The sequence below is a fragment of the Eschrichtius robustus genome, chromosome 1, assembly GCF_028021215.1.
Source record: "Eschrichtius robustus isolate mEscRob2 chromosome 1, mEscRob2.pri, whole genome shotgun sequence".
Classification (NCBI taxonomy): domain Eukaryota; kingdom Metazoa; phylum Chordata; class Mammalia; order Artiodactyla; family Eschrichtiidae; genus Eschrichtius; species Eschrichtius robustus.
In genome coordinates, this window is record NC_090824.1 from 148,020,199 (window position 1) to 148,041,566 (window position 21,368).

Genomic DNA, 21,368 nt, shown 5'->3' on the forward strand with positions numbered 1-21,368 from the left:
AAACATCTGTGCTTTCATCACATCACCTTCTTTCTTTTATCTATGTGCAATTTCCTTTGCCTCTCCCTTATAAGGATCTTTGTGATTGCATTTAGTGCCCACCTGGTTAATCTCCCCATCTCAAGACCCTTAGTCACATTTGTAAAGACCCTTTTCCCATATAAGGTAATGTTTACAACTTCCAGGAATTAGGACCTTTTATCTTTGAGGGGCATTATTTAGCCTACTGCAATCTTTTATAAGTTCTGCTTTCCACCTAAGCTTTCTGTCACTATACAGTGAGAATCTCCTTTCCTCCAAGTTCCAGTTTCCTCATTTCCTTCTGTGACCTCACCATTAGGGCCTTTGATGTCCATATTGCTACCAACAGTGTGTTTATGACCATATAATGTAGGTCTTCTCTACCATGTTTCTCACTGCAAGTTCTCATTACAGAATCATTAACATTCACATTTCAATTAACAGTCTGTTCAACGTAGTCTAGGCTTTTTCTATAATGAATCTCAAAATTCTTCCAGCCTCTTCCCACTGCCCAATTCCAAATCATTTCCACTTTTTTAGGTATTTGTTACAGTAGCATCCCACTTCCAAGTACCAAATTTTGTATTATTTTCCTATTGATGTGGTAACAAATTATCACGAATTTATTGGCTAAAACACAACCAATTTATTATCTTACAGTTCTGGAGGTCAAAAGTCCAAAAAGGTCTTATGAGGCTAAAGTCAAGCTGTAGGCAGCAGGATTGCATTCCTTCTGGATTCTCTAGGGGAGAATCCTTTCCTTGCCTCTTCCAGCTTCTAGAGGCCGCCTGCATCCCTGGGTTCATGACCACAATCCCATGATCTCTGCTTTTGTCATCATATCGCCTCTGACTCTGACACTCCTGCCTTCCTCTCATAAGGACTGCTGTGATTCTCCTGGGCCCATCTGGATAATCCAAGATAAACTCCCCTCTCCCAAGGGCCTTAACTTAATCACGCCTGCACAGCCCTTTTGCTATTTAAGGTAACATATTCACAAGTCATGAGGTTTGGGGGATTAAGACATGGATATCTTTGCAGGACCATTATTCTGCCTACCACCACACCTTCTATTGCACTGAAGTATTCTCATGTAAATGAAGAAATCTCAGATCTGGAGAGCATATTGGGTAGAAATCTCTTTTCACACCTATTAACTCTTCTCTTTTTTTTCAGAGAATAAAGGAGCTGTTATTATTTCTCTTTTTCAAATGGAAAGGCTGGACCAGAGAAGTTAGGCAGTTTTACAAAGGTTGCACAATTCATTAATGGCAAACCTACTCTAGAATTTGGCTGTTTTAACATCTGAAGCACATGCCACTGCGGGCTGCCCCTGGGCAAGCAGAGAGCTCTCTAGCGAGTTTACATCCAAGTTGAAGCAAACAGCTTAACTCACAAAATGCCCTTTTTCTTACCCTAAAATTAAGATGTTCAAAAATGGGATATTATGTTCCAATAAGTTAATGCTTGAATGTCTTTAGAAACAGAAATTTGACCTTTGGGGAAAAAAGCTGGATCCTTGGATCTACCAGTAATTCAGTAAGTTTTTCCATAGGCACATTCCTTAACCTTTTGAGAAAAGTAAGGGCTTCTAGGAGGTGGCCTGGCTGGCTCCTTTGAGCTCTGACAGTCCACATTCCATGGAGCGCTCTGATCTCAATTCTGTGCGAAGGAGGTTGGTTGTACATCAAGGGACACTGCATTTTAAGAACCCCATGAATGGAAGGGTCCCTCTTATCTAGAGATATTATTTGAGTACTATAAAAGCATAGGCCTTTTTTGAAATGCTTAAAGGATCAAAATTTTAAGTGTTGTTCTCTTACTAAGGGTGAAACATTTGCTATTGGGGAATTTATCTGAATAATACATTCACTCCTTAGAGGAGAGACACTATCATAGATGAAGTATATTTTTCTGATGTTTGGAATTCAAATTCTAAAGAAGTCTATTAAAATGGGGGAACAATCTGTGAGGCTCTAATGTTAGCATTTATCAAGATGGTAATTGTAGAATTATCTTTTTTATGTTTTCACTGGAATTATTTTTTTCTTCAAAAGGGTTTTCTTTTTCCATCCAGCTAAATTCTGTCCACCTGTCTCTACCCACCCTCTCTCCTCCTGTTATATGCTAAAAGCAGACTCCTTGGTGTACATTCCTTGCCATCATTAAATGTTGTCAGTGCAGTGGTTTTGGCATAGATCTCAGGACCAAACAGCTAGAATAAAACAAGACAGCAGATGCTGAGACCACAGTGACAGAAAGGATGGCTCCTCACCTCTCTTATAAACACACGGTGTTGGCCAAGAAAGAGGAGTACATGAGGAAAAGGAGGAAAAGCCAGGAGTGGGCAGAGTGCCAGAGGTGGGAGGTCAAGTCTCCCTGAGGGGTCTACTCTGACAAGTAAGGGCAAGCAACAGGAATGCAGGTGGCAGTGCCTCCAGTGACCCTGGGGATCAAAGCACCCCAGCACCAAGCAGCGGGGAGAGGAGTTAACTGTGATTCACCACATTGTCAAGAATTCAGCCAACAGATCTGGCTTCAAGGCAGCCTCCAGACCCAGTGGGCCCTAGAGTGTTTTCTGGGAGACAGAAGCCCAGTTATGTGAGCTCCAAGACATGGCAGTGTCTGGAGAGAAGATTCTGCCATGGAAGGACCATCTCCACGTCACCCTGCTGGTGGGAGTCCAGCCCATAGTTGTTGATATTATTGGGGGCAACTTGAAGACTGCAGCACTGGGTCTGCTGGTTGAAGTCTGCTGTGCATACAGCAGGGCTTGGACAGTCAGGACCACCTGAAGCACCCTGCACCCCCTCACACTGTTCCCACTGGCTGAGCCCAGCATCTTCCTTACACCAAGGCCATCAACTGTTGGAGCAGAGGCCATAGACCAGCACTGAGATGTACTTTTCTAATTGGAAGCGTTCTCTGTTCTCCCACATCACCATTTCTTCATGTGCTTATTTTCACATTTATTGCTTTGTACCTGGCACTGTAGCTTTATATATACTTTTTATGTCCCTACTATAAATTTGCTTCGCAAAGAAATTCTAGATTTACTGAGTCATTGTGATTTTATTCTCTAGAACATATTTGACTCACTTAAGTTTTCTGCCCCACTATTGCTTTGTTTAACAAATGGCTTAAGTTTACTAACAAGATAAATTAAAACACTGTTTTCCTTTATGTTGTCCTCCTCACAGGCTGTGGTTTTTAAGTCCTGTTTTCTTAATTCTAATAAGGAAATATTCCTTTACCTTCCCCATTTTGTAGTCTCTAATAATAATCCTTTTACATAGTTTATGCTTGAAGATGTCCACACATATACAGATATATGTATATATATATTACACAAACACACATCTGCATGCTAGAATTAAATATTTTACCTTTCAAAGTCATGATTATGCAGAGATTTTAAAGATGTGGGAAATACCCCTGCTCTAATGTTAGGTAAACAGAAGACTGAATTTTATAAACCAAGAACAAAAAGAAAACATCTGTAGCTGTGAAGAAATCTGGACAAAGTGTACCAGGCCAAATTATAAGTGAAATGATATGTATTTGTAATTTTCTTCTTTATAACTTTTCTGTATTTTCCATATTCTTCTACGAACATAGGTGGCATATAATTTTAGGTATCATCTCCCCACCTGAATATGAGACTTTTGCGGTATATTCTCATCCATGTGCACTCACACCCTCTGGAAATCACTCCATTTTGGGAAGAGTGGTACCCCCAGGCAGAGGCAGCAGATTTCCTCTCCGTGGTGGGCACACGCCTTCCTTCCACTGACACGTTTTAGCTTCATTCAGAGAATACATGAATTGACTATTCCAACTGCAATCGTCAAGTGTGAATTACATGCCCAATTTAATAGCAAAAAAGTTAAGCTATCTTAAAAGAAGGAAGCAGTAAAGGCAAAAATGATTGTTTTTACATTTTGATTCTCACCCCTGGCACATGGGCAAGATCCAGACTTAATATAACAAAATAGAATTGTAACGTCTGTTTAAAGTTGAAAATTGTGCAATTTGATTTCATTTAATGCAATTACATTTCATTTTAAATAATAGAATTAAACACTAAGGACAGAAGACTAACTCATTAAAGAAATTTAGATTTACTACTTAATTAGTAAATCTGTAGAGAAATAAAAGCACTACAGCATGACGACTCTGCAAGTACAAACAGAGCTTTGGGTCACACAGCCTGTGGGGCACGTGCCATTAGGGGCTCTGCATTATTGTCCAGATCCCTTAATATCCATGCCTCACTTTCTTACCTTGAAACTGGGGTGATAATAGCAATACATTGTGCTATTCTAATTAGATATGTTAATGCAGGTGAAGCACTTAACACAGTCCCTAGCCCAGACCAGCAACTCTTATGATCAGCACTGTTTTAGTCATTGGTGACAGTGGTAGTGGATGGTGGTTTTATTATTTGGAAGACCAGACTTGGATTTAAAACAATAAGAAAGTTGCTATCATAACACAATTTCGCTTACTCTATAGTTTCATGACATCAACCCAGTACACAATAATTATAGCCAGCTTCTGGTCAAAACTTGGACTGTGTATTTATTCCACATTTATATTTTTGAGCGTATAAATTATTTTAGAACATACATATATTTTCAGCCTTGTCAAGGGAAGTTTTTTAGATTACTGTGGGTAAGTGATGGGAGAATAAAAGAATAAATTATCTTTAAAGGCATCTCAAATTGCTTTACAAGCTGTAATGTATGTACAGACACTCAGCAAGCCACAGAACTCCTGAGTAGATTTGATTTAAACCTTATTTCTAAATGATATTCATCTACAATGCAATCCTATGTAATTTGGTGGGACAGTTCAGACAATTTCATAAAAGATAGTAATTAAAATAATGAGTGGAGTACTTAATATGGCTTTCTGGAACGTGGTGTCCAGTAAATAGCCAGAGTCGGTGAGTCATTGAAAGGTCCCCATCTCTTGTTTTTCAGCTTGACCATCTCGGCAGAATGCCCAATGCAACTTGAAGACTTCCCGATGGATGCCCATGCCTGCCCTCTGAAATTTGGCAGCTGTAAGTTATTTTCACAAGTAAGAACCATGGATATATTTTGGGGGTTATGTCCCCCAAAGACAGAGAAGCATTTAGGTTCTATATGTGAATAAGCATGAGATGACCTGCAGTCTGCTTGGGAAGGCTGGAGAGTATGGTGGGGCACACACCAGGCTGTTTTCCTTGCTTGTAACTGAGAATGCAAGTGGAGGCACTTGCCCATTAGGGTATGCTCCTCAGGAAGCAGTTCCCTACCCTTAGACCTTCACCAGGCAATTCTTTCTTGTCTTCACTTCTCAGATTGCAGGTCACATCCTCCAACAGCCCTTAATGACCCAATTTCAGTTACCCACCTGATAACTCCTTATTGCATGGTAGTTATTGCTATGTTGAGTCACTTCTTCTCAGATGTTCCATATGAACATTTGATTATTTATATGTGGGTTATTTAATTTTTAAACAGTTTGGGGATTTTCCAGTTATCTTTCTGTTACTGATTTTAGTTTAATTCCATTATAGTCAGAGGACACCCTCTGTATGGTTTCAACTTTTCTTACATTTATGGGGGTTTATTTCATGACTCAGAATAGGATTCATTTTGATATTTGTTCTGTGAACACTTGAAAGTCATGTGTACTTTGCAGTTGCTTGGTAGAATGCTCTACAAGTATTGATTTGATCCTGTTGATTATGGTGTTGTGAGTTCTATATTGTTTGCTGATTTTCTGTCTACATCAATTGTTGAGAAAGAGGTGCTGAAGTCTTTGACTGTAATTGTGCAGTTGACTATTTCCACTTTCAATTCAGTAAGTTTTTTGTTTCATGTATTTCTCAGCTGTTTTGGTGTATACACATTCAGGATTATACTTTCTTGTGGATGAATTAACCCTTTATGATTGCATAATGTTCATCTCTGTCTCTGGTAATTTTCTTTGCTTTGAATTCTACTTTACCTGAAATCCATATGGCCACTCTTTCTTTTGATTAATATTTGAATGATGTATATATTTCCATATGTTTACTCTAAGCATCATTACATTAAAATGAGCTTCTTGCAGATGGTGTATAGTTAGGTCATATTTTTTAAATTCACTTTGCCAGTCTTTATTTTCAGTTGGTGTATTTTCATAATTTACATTTTATCGAACTATTGATATGTTAGGACTTAAGTCTGCCATTTTATTTCATTTTTTGGTTTTCCGTTCTCTATGTTTTCCATTTCTCTATTTTCTATTTCCTGACTCCCTGTGGGTTAGCTGAACATTTATTATGATTCCATTTTTATTTATTTATAGTGTTTTTGTGTATATCTTCTTGCACATCTTTTATTTTAATTTTATTTATTTATTTTTGTCTGTGTTGGGTCTTTGTTGCTGCATGTGGGCTTTTCTCTAGTTGCGGCAAGTGGGGGCTACTCTTTGTTGTGGTGCATGGGTTTATTGCAGTGGCTTCTCTTGTTGTGGACCATGGGCTCTAGGTGCACAGGCTTCAGTAGTTGTGGTGCACGGGCTTAGTTGCCCCGTGACATGTGGGATCTTAGTTCCCTGACCAGGGATCAAACCCACATCCCCTGCATTGTAACAGATTCTTTACCACTGGACCACCAGGGAAGTCCCTAGCCATTCTTTTAGGATAGACTGCTGGCAATAAATTCTCTGAGTTTTTCTTCATCTGAAAATACCTTGATTTCTCCCTTCATACCTGAAGAACATTTTTAGTGAATATAAGATCCTGTTCTGACAGTTCTTGTGGCATTTGAAAAATGTGCTACTTTGCTGTTGCCTCCATGGTTTCTGTTGAGGAATCTGCTGTAATTCAAACCATATTTTCTTTATAGGTGAGATATCTTTTCTCTCTTGTTGCTTTCAAGTTTTTTTCTTTGACTTTAGTTTCAGAAGTTTGACTATGATGTGTATTAGTGTGGATTTCTTTGGGTTTACTGATTTGGGATTTACTCCACTTCTTGCATCTATAGATTTTGGTCAAATTTAGGACGTTTGACCAGTTATTACTTTGAATACTTTTTCTGCCCCATCCTCTTTCTCTTCTTCTTTCCTGACTCAAATGACATGAATGTTAGATCTTTTGTTGTATTCTTACAAGTACTGAGGCTCTTTTCACTTTTTTTTCTATTACATCTGTGTATGGTCACAGGCTCCTCCAGATGGCTGTTCCCTTTTTCTCTGTATATCCCTTGCCTGACCAGTGCCTGCTTCACCTACACCCTACTCATATGACTGACCTACATACTTGCCCCAGGCCACAGCTAATGACTGTTCTAGCTTTAGATAAGAACTCTCCACTCTGCTTATCAAAGGGGTGGTGAGGGACAGACCCCTCTGCTGGTTTCCCTGGTAACCAATGAGGTAACCTGATATAATTTCCCCCTATAACTGGCAATCTCTCCTTCCGCCCCAGGAGCAAAGATGGCCACATGTCCTGCCCGCCATCTGCCAAACATGGTGGGGGTGTCACTCCAGGACCTTGCTTCAGAGGTGTAAGCTCCCCCATCCATTAAACCGTTGATGTTTCTGTCACTGGCTCTTTCTTCAGTCTTAAGGATGGGCAAGTAGAGGCCTTTGTAGACCTGCAGGGTGCAGCCCAACAATCTGTTTTTCAGATAACTTAATTTTTATTGTTCTATCTTTAATTTTACTGATTCTTTCTTTTGCCCCCTCCATCTTTCTGAGGAACTCATTCACTGAGCTTCTTATTATGGTTATTGTTTTCTTTAATTTTATGTGTCAACTTGACTGGGCCACAGGATGCCCAGATATTTGGTCAAACTTTATTGTAGGCATGCATGTGAAGATATTTTTTGATAAGATTAGCATTTAAATCAGTTGACTGAGTAAAGCAGATTGCCCTCCCTACTGTGGATGGGCCTCGTTCAATCAGTTGAAGACCTGAATAGAACAGAAGGGCTGACCTTCCCATGGGTAAGAGGAAACTCCTCCTGCCGATTGCCTTGAGCAAGAATGTTGGTCTTTTCCTTCCATGCAAACTGAAACAGCTCTTCTTGGGTCTCCAGCCTAACAATTCTCAGACTGGAACTACACCATCAGTTCTCCTGGTTCTTCAGCTTGCTGATTGCAGATCTTGGGACTTCTCAGCTCCCATTATTGCATGAGGCAATACCTTATAATAAACCATGTATGTATGTGTGTGTGTGTGTCTATATATATATATATGTAAATATATGTATATATGTCTATAGAGAGAGAGAGACACACACACACACACATATATGTATATATACCTATTGTTTCTGTTTCTCTGGAGAACCCTGACTAATACAGATTTTGGTTATGAGACGTGGGTGCTACTGTAGCAAATACCTGGAAATGTGGATGTGGCTTTAGAACTGGGTAATGGATAGAGGCTGGAGAGTTTTGTGGTGCATGTTAGAAAAAGCCAAGATTGCTATGAAGGGACTGTTGGGTGAAACATGGATGTTAAAGGAGATACTGGTAAGGGCTCAGAAAGAAAAAAGACAGCTAAAGAGAAACCTTTCTTCTTCTTAGAGAATACCCAAGTAATCATGAACAGAATGCTGGTTGAAACTTGGATGTTAAAGGTCTTCTGGTGAGGTCTCAGACAGAAATGTGGGACAGGTTATTGGAAAGTGGAGGAAAGATACTGCTTGTTATGAACTGGCAAAGCACTTGACTACATTGTGATCCAGTGTTTTGTGGAAGGTAGACCTTGTGAACAATGAAATTGGTTATTTAGTTGAGAAGATTTCTAAGGAAAGTGCTGGAGGAGTGGCTTGGTTCCTCTTGACAGCTTAATAGTAAAATGTGAAAGGCAAGAGATAAATTAAAGAAGGAATTGTTAAGCCAAAACAAAAAATGAAAAAAAAAAAAAACAGAACTTAAAGATTTGGAAAATTCTCATACTCATATTGCAAAAAACGAGGAAGTTTCTTCAGGAGAGAACACCAAATAAAAATGTTACCCATGGTGTTATTGGCCATCTCAACAGAAGGCTAGAAGAAAGATCCCAAAGGCAATTCAGAGACCATCAGGGCTGCCAGTCCCACCCCAGCTGCAGAGTGCACAGGCCCAGGGGGCCAGACGGCCTCCACTTGGTCTTCAAAGGGCAGGGCTGCCACCCAGCAGAGCCCTGGGTGCCACACCTTGCAGGGCAATGGGCATGAGGCTGCTGCCTCAGAGCATTGAACCAAGGAGAATTATTCTCAAGCCTTAAGATCTAATGGAACTTGCCCTGCTAGGTTTTGGACTTGCTTGGGACTTGTCATTCCTTATTTCCTTCCATGTTCTCCCTTTTGGAACGGGAATGTCTATCCTATACCCATCCCACCATTGTATTTTGGAAGCAAATAACTTGTTTCACAAGTTCACAGCTGGAGAGGAATTTTGCCTCAGGATGAATTCAGTCTAGATGATATTTAGATGAGACTTTTGACCTTAGATGTTAGAGTTGATGCTTGGAATGAGTTAAGACTTTGGGGATACTGGGATGAAATGAATGTATTTTGCATGTGAGAAGGACATAAATTTTGTGGGGCCAGTGGTAGAACACTATGGACTGAATTATGTCCCCCCAAAATTCATATTTTGAAACCCTAATCTCTAATGTTACTGTATTTGAACATAGAGCCTTTGTAATTAAAGTTAATTGAAGTCATAAAGGTAGAACCCTCATCTGATAGGATTGATGCCTTTATAAACAAAGGAAGAGAGAAATCTCTCTCTGTCTCCACATGCATGCAACGAAGAAAGGCCATGTGAGAACACAGCGAGGAGGCAGCCCTCTGTAAGCCAGGACAAGAGTCCTCACCAGAAATTGAATCTGCTAACATCTTGATCTTGGACTTTCCAGCCTCCAGAACTGTGAGAAAATAAATTTTGATTGTTTAAGCCAATCAGTCTATGGTATTTTGTTATGGTAGCCCAAGCAGACCAACACAAGTGCTAAAACTTCTCTTTGGTATTTCTTTCTCTCTTCTGTTTCTTTGCTGAGACTCTATTTTTTCACTTGTTTCAAGCATGTTTGTAATTGGTTGTTGCAACATTTTATGGTGGCTGCTTCAAAAATTCTTTTTTTAAAAGGATTTTTAAAAAGTAATTTTTTAAAAGGTAATTCTGACATCTCTGTCATATTTTCTTTGGCATCTATTGATTTTTTAAAAATTCAGTTTGATCTTCCTGGTTGTTGTTAGGACACGTTTTTTTATTGGACATTTTGTGTATTATGTTATGACAATCTGGATTTTATTGAAACCTTCTGTTTTAGCTAGATTTTTAAAACCACTGCTCTGGCAGGGAAAGGTGCAGCATGGCCTCATTACCGCCAAGTGGGCTTCCCTTCAGCCTCCACTGACACAGGGGTGACTGGGCTCTTGCTCCTGCTGGGTGGACACAGGACTCCGAGCTATATACAGGTCTTCACTGACACCATGTGGGGTAGGGTGGCCTTGGGGTGGCAGGAGTCTGAGCCTCCACTAAGCTTCCTGTGATACAGCCCCAGCAAGGAGCAGGAGGATATGCTCCTGCTGATTAGGGTGGGAGTCCAGGCTCCCCACTTGGCCTCTAGCCCACTACGGAGAATTGTCATCATTGCTGCCCAGCAAGGATGAAAGCCCTACTCCCTCGTGTTGGAGCTTCTCTGATACCTGCTGAGTGTGAAAGCCTAGGGTCTCCACTCTCTTTGCTGGCCTGGGGTGGGGTAGGGCAACATCTTTTCTGTGGTATTTGACTGGAGTCGAGTGATATTTTCTGTCTTTATAGGCTGACCCTTTCCTGATCCTTTGGGTAGAGAGAGCAGGCTTCTGTTGTTGTTATTGTTTTTAGTCTGTGCCCATTGGCATTTCCAGGTTGCCACCTTCTTTAGTTCTAAGTCTGGAAAGTAAAGGATAAGAAGAAAACTAAAGAACTCACTACTGTGTCATCCCTTGGGTCCCAAGACCTGTCTGCCTTACTCTCTGTACCTTTCAGATTCTTCCCACATTAATTGTATATGTAATATCCAGGGTTTCCAGTTGTACTTAGTAGGATGAGTAGGAGAAAACACATCTTCATTCTCCTGGAAGCAATAGTCCCCCTAGATGTGTTTTTACTATTATTTACACTTTCTGGAGTTTGCTGAGCCTCTCGAATCTCTAAATTTATGTCTTTCACCAAATTTGAGGCATTTTTACCATCATTACTTCTAACAAATTTTCTTTCTCATCCTCTCTTTTTCCTCTGGAGCTCTAATTGTAGGTATTGTAATTTTTGATATTAATACCTCAGATCCCTAGGGGTCTGTTTACTTTTTTAAAAACTTGTTTTCACTTCTATTCTTTATATGGGATAATTTCTATTGCTCTGCCTTCAGCATTTCCACTCTTCTGTCATTTCTGATCTGCTGTTAAGCTCACACAGTAAATGCTTTTTATTCAGTGTATTTGACAGGTTTAGAATTTGTATTTGGTTCTTTTAAATCGTTTCAATGCCTCTGCTCAGATTTACTCTTAGTTTTTTCATTACAACAATTTTTCATCACAAAACATTACATTTTTTCCTTTACACCCTAAAGCATAGCCATGATAGCTGCTTTAAAATCCTTCTATGCGAAATCGAACATCTCAATCTTCTTGGTGTCATTCTGCATTGATTGTATTTTCTGTTGAACAAAGGTCATGTTTTCCTGTTTCTTTTACATTTAACAAACAGTTTTGAATTGTTTCCTGGACATTTCAGTCAGTGTTATATCGCAGGGACTCTGGATTCTGTCAAATTTAGAGCGTGTGTGTGTGTGTGTGTGTGTGTGTGTGTGTGTGTGTGTTTGTGTGTGTGTGTGTGTGTGTGTGTGTGTGTCTTGGTGAGGGTGAGGGGTGGTTGCCAGATAACTTGACTGAGCTCCAACTCCAGACTCTGTCCTTCCTGTGGTACCACCTGAAATGTCTGGAGGGTCTTGTACTTAGTTGGGCTGGTAGGATTATGCTCCATATGTGTAATTCAGCCTTGAGTTAGGTATCTGGTTAGAGTTTGCATACATCTGTTTACATCAATGTGGGGTTCCCTCTCCGTGGCTCTTTCCTTTCCAGGATTTTATACCTCACTTTCCAGCTGTGCTGCTCTGATAGCTCCAGACACTTCCTTTTGGTTCTTCAAGCCAATAAGTCTGAGGGATCCCTCTGAACCACAGCTGCCTCATGGCTCTGACTCACAGCTTTTTAAGAGAAAAACCATTCCCTGCGTCCAAGTGCCAGCTCCTCTCCGGAGCCCTCCTGGTCTTGTTCACTCTCCAGTGCCTTCAGGGAGTTATTTTTCATGTGGTGTCCAGAGTTAATAGTTGTTACCTACTAACAGCAACTCTGCCATTACTGGCAGGGAACTTCCTTCGATTCTGAGGGTTTCCTTTTATATTGCTTCTATAATTCCAAAGGGATTTGGGAGATTAGGAGAAATAAGTATGTGTGATGAGCCAAAAATTAAGTTGGATGGGAATAATTCATTTTTTTCAAACTATGATCTTCAAACGCCATGGAGAGATAAAACATACATTTATTTGGGGGAAGTAGTATAATGGAAAGGGACTCTCACTGGGATTTATTTAAACCACTTACTGCCATCGGATAGCTGTGCACATCAGTAGCTGGGACAAAGCCTTCAAAAGATCCCTAGGGCACCTCACTTGGGAATCACTGATTCATGTCTCTAAGAGGAAAATGAGTTATATAACTTAAAATTATGCTACTCTTTGTACCTGAAAATTATGCTCTTCATTTGATCAAAGGTAAAAACACTAAAAGTCAAAGATTGTTATTTTTTCATCATTAGTTAAATAAATTCAAGTCAATGTGATATTCGGATTTAATGGCAATGGTGTGCAGGGCAGGAACACAAAGCAATTTTTGGTGAAAAAAAGTATGTGAGCTTTTAACCCTTCTTCATATCATCTCATATTCAACGACTCACCAGCTGCAGTTGTATCATTTATCATATTCAAAGCTAAAATATGCATCTGATAGGATCTTTTCCTTTCAACATTCAACCAAACAAAACAAGATCAATTTATATATATATATATATATATATATATATAAATTTATTTATTTCTTGAACTCCATAGAGAGACAAAACCAATATAACCATTTCTTCAACTCAGTAGAGATATCGAACTCTCATGCCAAATTTCTTTTTATCTGCCTGATATTTGAAGACTGGTTTGAAATAGATGAGATCACTTATTTATATTTGCTCTTATTATCATTACTATGATATACAAGGCAGTTAAATAGGTTTTCCTCATATATCATGTTTGCATACAATTGATCAAGAGCTAGAAAACTGCATAAACTTCACCTTTCCTCAGCTTGTATGGTTTCAGCTCAGGACTTAATAGGTTTAAGAGAAGAAATGCTATTCAATGAAGTGTTTTTCTTACTTGTCTTTCATCTTTTGGATTTACTAAAAATAGCTGCTTGGCCAAGTAGTTCACTTCTACCATCAGCATCGGAGCCTGCAGGGGCTAAATGTGATAGTATAATGAGTTTCAAATTACCCAATCCAACAGTTCTCTGCTATTAGGAGACAAAGCAATGCAAACAGTCGTCATTATTCTAACGAGCCACATGCTCTGGCTTCTCTAATGCAGAGCTGGATTAACAGACATTTCTGTTATTGCTATCTTTTCTCTCAAGAATTCAAACAGTTTTTGAAATTAGCCCTGGCTTATAGAGGGATACTTCCCAGTACATAAGGAAATTCCTTAAATATAATGGTATGGCTTACATTTAGAAGCAAATGCTTAAACAAATCAAGAGCATTTAGAAAAGAAAAAAAAATTTTTTGTTCATTTTATTTGTGAAATGGTGCCTTAAGTATTAGATTAAGTCATGAGAAAACATCTGGATTCATGAAAATATATTCTATATTAGACATGGACCCTGTTTCGGTGGATCTCCAGTAGAGAGAATTTCAGACCGTCGGGGGTAAATGTCATGGGGGTGAGCTGTCAGCGCATTCAGACATGTGGGATTACAACTCCGCTGCTGCCTTGGTCATGCCCAATACGGAGCGACTCAGCTCACCTGTCAGTGGTCTAGAGCGCAGGTTTTGGAGTGCCTGATGTGAGGTCTTAGAAATACATTGAAGTTTTGTCTGTGTTGTGCGTTAGTTAACCTTGATTACTATCTAACAGCTATGTCGGGTGTGCTCTGCACTCAGCACTCTGCTAGGTGCAGTGAGAAAAAGAAGCATGACCGGTGCTCAAGGAGCAGATGATGGACACGTTAGATAATCAGGTTAAAACCCTTGTGAAACTGAAGGCCATTTGGGGAACCTCCTCATGAGGGTCATATTTTGAACTGAGCCTGGAAGGATTTGGATAGAAGAAGGCATAATGGAAATAGGACAAAGCACAAATGACAGGTGATCAATTAGTGGAGGACACCCTTTGGGGAAGTGACAGGACAGTGTTACAACCCAGATAGGAAGGGCCTTAAATCCCAAAGTGTAAAAGTAGTAGGCAGAACAATGATGTTGTGGAGTAAGGGGAGGATGTGCTGAAATCACTATTTTGGAAGTGAAACCAAGCTCTTGGAATGCCATGAAGCAGTAGAAGTGATGAGAGCTGAGAGCAGGGTGGTGGCCGGTGTGACAAGTGGATTTTGAGATGGACTCTGGGCGCGTGTGTAAGAGTCAAAGATGGCATCATGATTTTAAGACCAGGTGACTTGGAAAATACTATTTTCTATTAGAAATTGGAAGTAATTGGAAGGAGCTGCTGATTTGAGTGTATAAAAAGCTAATCAGTTTATGAGAGGGTAAGAAAGTATGTGGAGGGATTTCCTCCTCATACTCCCGGCCTTTTACCTGCCTCTCACTCTTCTTCACAAAGGAAGCAGCTTTTCTGCTGGGAGGGTGACAGTCCTTTGTCCTTCTTTCCTGATTTGGTCCCATTTAAGTCTATAGACACAGAGAGCATGGTCTCTTGACTCTCCCTCAGACCAGCCAGGACAGTGACCCCAAGTAATTTTACAAGGACCTGACTGTGGGGTGGTGATGGGCCATGTGACTAGCAAATCTCAGGCTTCCAGTGTCGCTTCCTGGGTAACAGGGCAGCAGTGTTATCTGTTCATCTCCATCTGCAGAGAGCTGCACTCACTTCCCAGTTGATTCTGGGCAAGGAAAGTGGCCTGGCAAAGCCCCACTGATCTAATTGTTACCTGCTTAATTGAAAGCAGGGATATTGGTTGTGCAATAGGCCATTAGAAATAATGTAACCACAGACATTTATATTTTACAAATTTTCTAATTTAGATTATGGAATCGATGTGTCAGGTATTGACTTGGTTTTCAGCTCAAGAGACTGAGACTCGGGAATGTTGAGGATGGGCAGGTCACGCAGGTGATGGGTGGTGAGGTCACCTGGGGCAGGTACTCTGCCCGTTTCCACCTCCAGTTTTAGAAGAGGGAGGAAGGCTGAGGACATGGGTGCCAGAGAACTCAAATCCTGTACGTTTTGCAAATCGCCAAAATTCCAATTACATCCTAACCTGCATTTCTTCTAATGCCAAAGGCAGTGAATGAACAGAGTAAAAGAGGTTTCCTCACTGGTTACTGGCAGTTCCTGGGTGTCCACGCAGCCTGTCAGATAAGACTAACCAGTGGTCCTCACATACTGGGTTTGCTTTTGACAGACATTTAGAAAGTGAATTCATGTAGAAAAATCTTCTCATAAGACTGGATTTGACACCAAGCAAAACTTCTTTCCAACTTAGGGCTATGTTTCTTATAGCTACTATTTACTTATAACTGTGTGTCAGGCATGTGCTAAATACTTGACATTCATGAATACACTTTACCCTTAAGCACCGCTACGTTGTTTCCCTCAGTCTGCAGATGAGGAAGTAGAGCTTTGAGCGTAAAGAGGTTGTCGAAGATCATCCCATAGTGAAGGTCAGACATGTTTCTCTCATAGTTAGGCAAAAACTTATCGCTTCTAAAAGGCCTTGGAAATAAGGGATTGATGTGCCATTGTGGCCTTTTATTCAGGATTTGCAGTGCCAGAAGAGGACAGACAGGAAGTGTCAACCCAGGGACAGAGCTGCTCTGAAAGCAGTGATGAATTCCCAAGTGAGTTGTGGATGAAAATGTTTCAAATCTTCTTGCCTGGCTCCGCTGATGTGTGGTTGGAGGAAGGCAAGCATTATGTTTCTGGAGCTCTAAATCATGACAGATGATGGCAGCATGGCAAATGATGGCCTCGTTTACTGTCGTCCCCAGATAAGAGATGGGCTGCCACACCTCTGACACACAGAGAAGAATTTAGTGTTGCTAAATGCCCAAGCAGAAAGGCACACGAGTGCCTCATTTATTCCCATCCTTAATTTGATGGTGAGAGCAGAACTCACGGTGTTGAACTGACATGCCAGAGGCCGCGCTGCCTCTCGTTGCTGCTGTTATTAATGCCATTAACATCATCAATATCAATAGGCCATTTAATATTTACAGTTTGAGAAACAAGAGGATATGAATTATTAATATACATTGTAGGTGACATTCATACATCACTCTGTGATTTCAAGTAACTTTTATCTAGTTATAATTATTATTTTATTGGGTCCTTATTGTATTATAAGTATTATAATCCACCCCCACCCCACCCCCCACCAACAATGGAGAAAGAGGCTTGGAGGACTGGTGCCCAGCGAGCCTGCAGATAACAGAGCCAACCTCTCCCCAGCCACTGATCCCTGCAGGACAGACACGCTTCCCTGGTCAGTGCGCTTCTTAGCCCCAGAGCTCAAGGACAGCCACCCCCAGTCCCAGTGAGGAGAGTGATGCCCAGCCTGCAGTCAGGACCGTGTCCCCAGCAGTCCAGTCTGCACTCCCACCTCTGTGCCTCCACCACCCCACAGGTCCCACCTGCATCCCCACATTCTCAGTCGACATCCCTCCAGGCCGCCCGAGGGGACACCTGCCCCACTCTCCCAAATGCCTCATTCGTCCCGAATGTCCTCCCTCTTCAGTGTGTTGCCAACTCTTTGCCCTCTTTCCCCTCTTACTTGAGGATGTTGGTCACTGAGTAGGTAGCTCCATGGGGGAGGGGGAGCGGGGGAGGGGAAGCATAGTTTTCTGTGCTCTGTACTCTCTTTAGATACATGTCTGTGCTCCCAGTCTTTCCTGACTCTCAGAACTGCCCTGGTCACTGAGACCTATTGCCCCAAGGTTTGAGCTTCTTTTTCTTTTTGAGCTTCGGGATTCACATTTCCCAACCCATTCACATCTTCCAGGGGTCATGGGGACCCCCTTAACTCTTTTGGCCAGGGGACAGACTCACAGCCCACGTGTGGATTGGGACTGGAGTGGGGGTTGTTAGTGGGACATTGGCAGCCCTCCTCAGTGCAAATGTAGCCGGGAAGGGGGAGGCCATCTTCACAGTGCAGCAGCTCTGCCTGCTATGAGACAGAGGAGCTGGGGGAAGATGCAGGACAGTGGCACAGGACAACAGGAGCACAAGCTGCCTGAGCCAGTCTGGGGACTGCCAGGAGATGCTGCCTCATCACCGTGTACCATCCACTCCATACTCACAGCCCCAGCTAGAATCCAGTGTGGCCACTCTGCTCAAGTCCATGTCTCAGTGCCACGGCCTTTCAATATTCAGGGTCCTGTAGCATCTAAATAATAGGAAGATAGAAATCTCATGTCTTTTATGGGGAACTCAGGGCACCATCCAAGACTCAGCATATGCCTGGTGGTGTCTGTGACCAGACACTTAGAAAGCAGCTTGCCAGGGTGGAGCACATTGTCAGGCCTCACCTCCCTCATCCCCAGCCATGTTCCCCCAGTAGAGAAGGGAAATTACTGCAGAATGCACTGTGTTGGGGAGCTCCAGTGCTGTCCATGTGAAATCAACATTTCTGTAATACCTGAAACTTGGAAATGGAAGGTCATGCTAATTTTAAAAAAACATGACAAGAGCACTCAACCTCCACCTGCTGTGTAAGTCAAGTGTAGCATCCATGTTATTCCATTGACTGCTGTAGCTGGTCTACTCTATTTACGTCCTTCTATTTCATGTCTTACTAATATGCAGATGAACATTGGAATCATGTCACTAATTCTCAGGGTTCTGCCCACCCCCTCGCCGAGCAGCCTTCTGTTAAGTTGGGATCCCATATGGCTTTACTCAGAGACAGGATACACTGGTTATTGGAACCATATTGAGTAACACACATCTGGAGGGAGAATGTCTAGCAAAAGAAAGAAAGTGATACAACTTCACTGAAAGATATTTCAACCTAGAAGACTACTTTATGTTGCTCTCAGCTCATACATTAGCAGTCAGAAATGCTCTGTGACTGGGAATGCCTGGGGTGCCCATACTACCCATGATGGCCCCTCAGACATTCCCTGGCCAGAGCAAACGCTGAGGCTGGACTGGCCTTTGCGGTTCCTATTACGATTGCAAGGCATTCTCAGCAACAACCACCAGGGAACTTTGAAAAAACAAGGCTTATTACTCAAAGTTCTCAGAAGGTACACAACATGCCCAGGGCCACACAGCACAGTCATGGGTAAGGGAGAGAGAAAGAGCGCAGACCCAGGACTCTACCCTTATTGGGGTCCAGGGTGGGGTGCTTAGGGTTTCACCAGTTCAATCGTCATTGGCAAATTTAAAATATAAGAACAGGAATTAGGCACTCTAACTGGGGAGAAGTGGGGTCATCAAATGACCAGTTATCTAGGTCACCTTGGGCTTTCTAGAAGGGGAACTTCTAGACTTGCCCTTTATCTAGTAGTGTAGCTGGGAATATGCCTATGTGAGGTGGATGCCTTTTAAATAGTTGCCTCGGCAATGGAAAGCTTAATGCCAGGCACTTACATTACAATCAAAAAGGCTTACTGTCAGGAACTTTCACTCCAAAGACCTAAATACACATCAAGTCTGTGATAAAAAGACTCAATACCATAAGATGTCATGTCTCCCCAATCTGTAATCTATAGATCCAATTCATGTCCAACATAAATTTCATCAGTATTTTTGGGAAAGCCTGATGAGTGGATTCTAACATGTATATGGATGAGCAGAGGACCAAGATCAGCCAGGGCCCCGTGAAGAAGAAAAGGGGGCACCTCGCCCCTCCAGCTGTTCTTGTCTAGAATTCTAAAGTCTGCGTAGTTAAGACAGGGGAGATTGAAATTGGGGTAGAAAAAAGGAGCAGAACAGAGAATTCCGCAAGAGAGAACCCATGCCTGATGGAGATCTTACTTGTCAGAACAGGCCCTGCAAGTACCTGGGTGGGAGGGACGGCTTAATGATTTCGGTGGCAGCACCGAAAACCACAAGGAGAAGATCTGATTGGATGCTTATGTAGGAAAATATATACAGAAGTCAACTCTGTGATCAAGGCCCTAATGGTTAAAGATGCAACATTCCAGCTTTGATACTACATGTGTAACATCAGGAAGTCCTCCGAAATAAGATGCAGAAAGATTAAAAGGTTGATAAATTTGACTAACTTAACATACCATTTATCAAAAAATTTTTAAAAAAATGAACAAAGTGAGAAAGCCACAAACTTGAAGAAGACATTTGCAACACATGGAGCAAAAAAGTATGTATATCAGAGTATATAAAGAAACCATGAATCAAATGGGTAAAAAACACAAAACAGATTTCACAAAGAAAACATAGGCAAGGCAAAAAAAGCCCCTTTGTTTAGTGATGTCTGCCCAGAAGGTAAAACTACAAAGCAAACAATGCAATGATTATCATAAAGTTCAGAATACAACCTGTGGGGAGAAAGTGAGCCTTTGGTGAGTCGTGGGCGGAGGGCCTAGAAGGTTCTGACGTTTTCCACTGTGTTAAGCTCAGTGTTTGCTACATACATGCTTGTTTTATTATTTTCCAAGTGTTACGTATACTCTTTTGCACATAAAGCAAGAATAAGGAAGTGATGTGCACTAGCAAAGAAACTCCCACACTTAGTGGGAACACTGCTCATTACTAACATGACCTCTTCTGGCTCCTTCTGTGGAGACCTCTGATCACGCGTGTAGTCTTGCTTGCCTGCCCCAGCAATGGCCACACCAGTAGCCCATTCACAGTGCCGGGCACCAGCCCTGCCTGGTGGAGTCCCAGAGCCTGCTGTCCTGCTTAGGGATGCCTTCCCTGCCAGCCTATCCCATCTCCTGAGACGTCTGCAGAGGCCTCCCTGTGAGGGTGCATGGGTTCTGTTGCATCTGGAGTTGGCGTCAGGCTGTGAGCCAAGCACACAGCCTTGTCCAGAAGGCATTGGGTGCTGTGTGTGGCAGCTGGGAAGATGCACAGGTTTGTACTACAGAGCGGGTGTGCGGGTTTACCTTCAGGGGCCTCAAGAGCCATGGGGAACACTTGAGCTGCCCTGTTCCTTAAAGCCAACTGCTCCTCTGGAAGTGCTCTTGCTGAGGTGAACAGATGCCACGAGGCCCTGAGGCCACTTCTCGGCTGTCCTCTGAAGCCTGTGACACAAGCCCCTGGGAAGCACACTCCCTATGTCCTCCCACTGCAGTGGCCGCTGCGCCAGTGGCTCTGCAGCTCCCTCCTCACCTTCCCAACCTCTAGGCCCTTCAGTGCCCTCCCCTCCACCAACATTCACTCTGCAGGTGACCCTGTCACCAGCCCCTGCTTCAAGTGACATCGGTATGCCAATGCCTCAAGAAGTCACATCCTCACCAGGGACCACTCCCATGAACTCCTGACTTGTGTGGCCCACTGTCTGCTTAGCATCCCGAGGAGACCTCTCATAGGCCTCTCAACTCTGAAATGTCAGCACCTGAATGCTGCTCTTTCCTCAGAAGCTGGGTTGTTCCAGAACCTTTGCCGTCCTAGAGTGCAAATGACGTGTCCAGATGCCTGGTTTGGTCACCCTCTTCCTCTCACAGCTCACATCTGATTTGTTAGCTGACTGGATGACCCTTTCCTTTAAAATGTATCCCTATTTTCTCCTCTTTTTACCACTTCCAGCCACTATCATCTTTCACCTGAATTATTTTACTATTGCCCTAAGCACTCTCCTGTTTCTGTTCTTCCCCCCCCCCTGCATTCTAGTCTCCTATCTCACCCAGATGGGTCCTTTTACAGCATGAACTAGACTATGTCACTTACTTGCTTATCCCCGCCCCCGTCTTCCTGGCTAGCTCAGAGTAAAAGGCAAAGGCCTTAAATAGCCTTGAGGCAACGTTTATCTCGTCTTTTCCTCTGCCCTCTGCTGTCTACCCTGTCCAGCCACACTGCCCACCTGCCTTCTCCTCAGGCATTGTAGGCACACTCTTGCCCCAGGACATGTACACCTGCAGTG

The 21,368-nt window shown here is 42.2% G+C and overlaps 1 protein-coding gene across 1 annotated transcript in view; it reads left to right on the forward strand.

Annotated features, from left to right (window-relative positions):
* Positions 1 to 21,368, forward strand: part of GABRA5 (gamma-aminobutyric acid type A receptor subunit alpha5) — a 94,494-nt gene that overhangs the window by 54,603 nt on the left and 18,523 nt on the right. The window contains exon 7 of the mRNA XM_068537478.1: positions 5,007 to 5,089. Within this exon, the coding sequence (XP_068393579.1) occupies positions 5,007 to 5,089 (83 nt within the window). The remainder of the gene's footprint in view (positions 1 to 5,006; positions 5,090 to 21,368) is intronic.